Source organism: Stenella coeruleoalba, assembly GCF_951394435.1.
Source record: "Stenella coeruleoalba genome assembly, chromosome: 14".
Classification (NCBI taxonomy): Eukaryota; Metazoa; Chordata; class Mammalia; order Artiodactyla; family Delphinidae; genus Stenella; species Stenella coeruleoalba.
The window spans coordinates 82,754,176-82,756,013 of NC_137160.1; the positions used below are offsets into that span (position 1 = coordinate 82,754,176).

The following is a 1,838-nucleotide window of genomic DNA, read 5'->3' on the forward strand; positions in this document are numbered from 1 at the left end:
ATTCCCCCGAGATCCCGGTGGAGACACGCTGCAACCAAGCAGCCTATGCTGCCAGACCGATTCTCTAAATCTGATTCTCTGGATCTGGAAGTTCTGGGAAACCACAGGCCAAGGCTCGTGATGTTACTCTGTGTACCAGCCCAGCTGCTTCTCCAGAGATCTTGGTCCTTGATGATCCTCTCCCTTCTTGGCTTGGTTATTTTAAGGAGAGGCCAGCGTCAGATAAGAGGGGCTCTGAGGCTCACTGGGATTGGCCATTAAAAGTGTCGGGAACATTCTTGGTAGTACTCAGATCCCCCGTGAGCTCGACACTTGTGCTGCGGTTATTCTCGGTCTCATCCGGCACCTTCCTCCATAGGCAGCGGTTGACCAAGGTGGAGAAGAAGTTGGGGAAAGATGGGCTGGAGAAGTAATACACCAAAGGGTCCAGCATGCTGTTCATGTAGGTGAAGCTGAGGGTGATGTAAAACGCCAGGTCAACTGAGCGATAGGTGTCACAGTTCCGCGTACCAGCGGTGCGCAGGAGCCAGAAAATGCGTATGCGCGCGGCCACACTGGGCAGGAAGCAGATGGTGAAGACGACGGCCACCACCATGATGAAGTTGATGGCCCTCTTGATCTTGACATGCTTGTTCATCTGTCGCTGCCGCAGGCTCCAGATGATTCTGGCCGAGCAGAACAGGATGATGCCCAGGGGCAGGAAGAACTCCAGGAGGAACATGGCATCGTGCCAGCGGAAAGTATCGCAGATGTTGAAGCTGCTGCACAAATTCGAATTGTGACTCCTGATCAGCATCTTTTTGTACAGGAGGTGCATCGTCAGGCCGATAGTGATGCCCCACAAGAGGCAGGAGATGAGCGCCGCCGTCCGATTGGAGATCTTGTTCAGAGCGTGATGGGGATGGACCACTCGGAAGTACCTGTCCACGGCCACCACCGTGAGGAAGATGATGCTGCCCTGGCGGTTCATGGCCAACATGAAGAGCATCAGCCGGCAGGGGACTTCCCCAAACCTCCAGTCCCACTTCCTCACATAGTTGTCCGTCAGGAAAGGCAGGCAGATGATCAGGAGGAAGTCAGCCACAGCCAAGTTGAACAGAAACACCCGGCTGGCTTTCCAGGACTTGAGGTGGAAGCAGAAGATCCACAGGGCAAGGCCATTGCCCAGGAGCCCGAACACAAACTCCAGCCCCACCACCGGCGGCAGCACCTTGGCAATGAAATCATCCCGGAACACACAGCAGTTCTTCTTGCCTATTTCCAGAAAATGCGGGTGGGACAGGTTCATGAGTGAATCGCGTTGGTCTTAGGGAGCGCCTCACCTAGCGAACGCTCAGGGAACGAGGTGTGGGTCTGAGTGGCGAACCTGTGGTTCAGCACTCGCCTTTATGTCATGTCAGGGTGTTGAAATAGATGACTGAATGGTTACCAGGAAACTACGAAATCCCTTTAAAAAAAAAAAAAAGCCAGCGAGTCTCTTATGAAACCTGCTGTTTGCATAAACAAATAACAAAAAAAAAATCCCCGGGCATATAAGAACCCACAGAATTTTCTAAATGTAAAGAATACGTTTGGGCAAGCAGACTGTCACTGTGAATTATGACGTGACCTAATTCAAGCAGACTGAAATGTGGAAGGCGGTGTGCCTGTATATTGAATACTTAACATGGGAGAATTAATTCACTGTCATGTGGTTGCCTTGCATAATAAACAAAACAACAACAGCAATAATAATTTACTTCATGTTTCTCAACAGAAACACGAAGAATTGCATGGAATATTAACAGGCTTATGTTTTAGGAAACAGTAGCATGTGTATGGTTTTTTTTTTTTTTGGA

At 50.2% G+C, this 1,838-nt stretch overlaps 1 protein-coding gene across 1 annotated transcript; it reads right to left on the reverse strand.

The window, feature by feature from the left end:
• Window positions 1-201: 201 nt before the first annotated feature.
• On the reverse strand, window positions 202-1,288 carry LOC307197298 (hydroxycarboxylic acid receptor 2-like; the record flags this gene model as incomplete). Its single annotated transcript, XM_079943059.1, is given in 2 exon segments — window positions 202-261; window positions 263-1,288. Coding segments are annotated over 2 exon segments (1,086 nt in total).
• Between the last annotated feature and the right edge of the window lie 550 nt (window positions 1,289-1,838).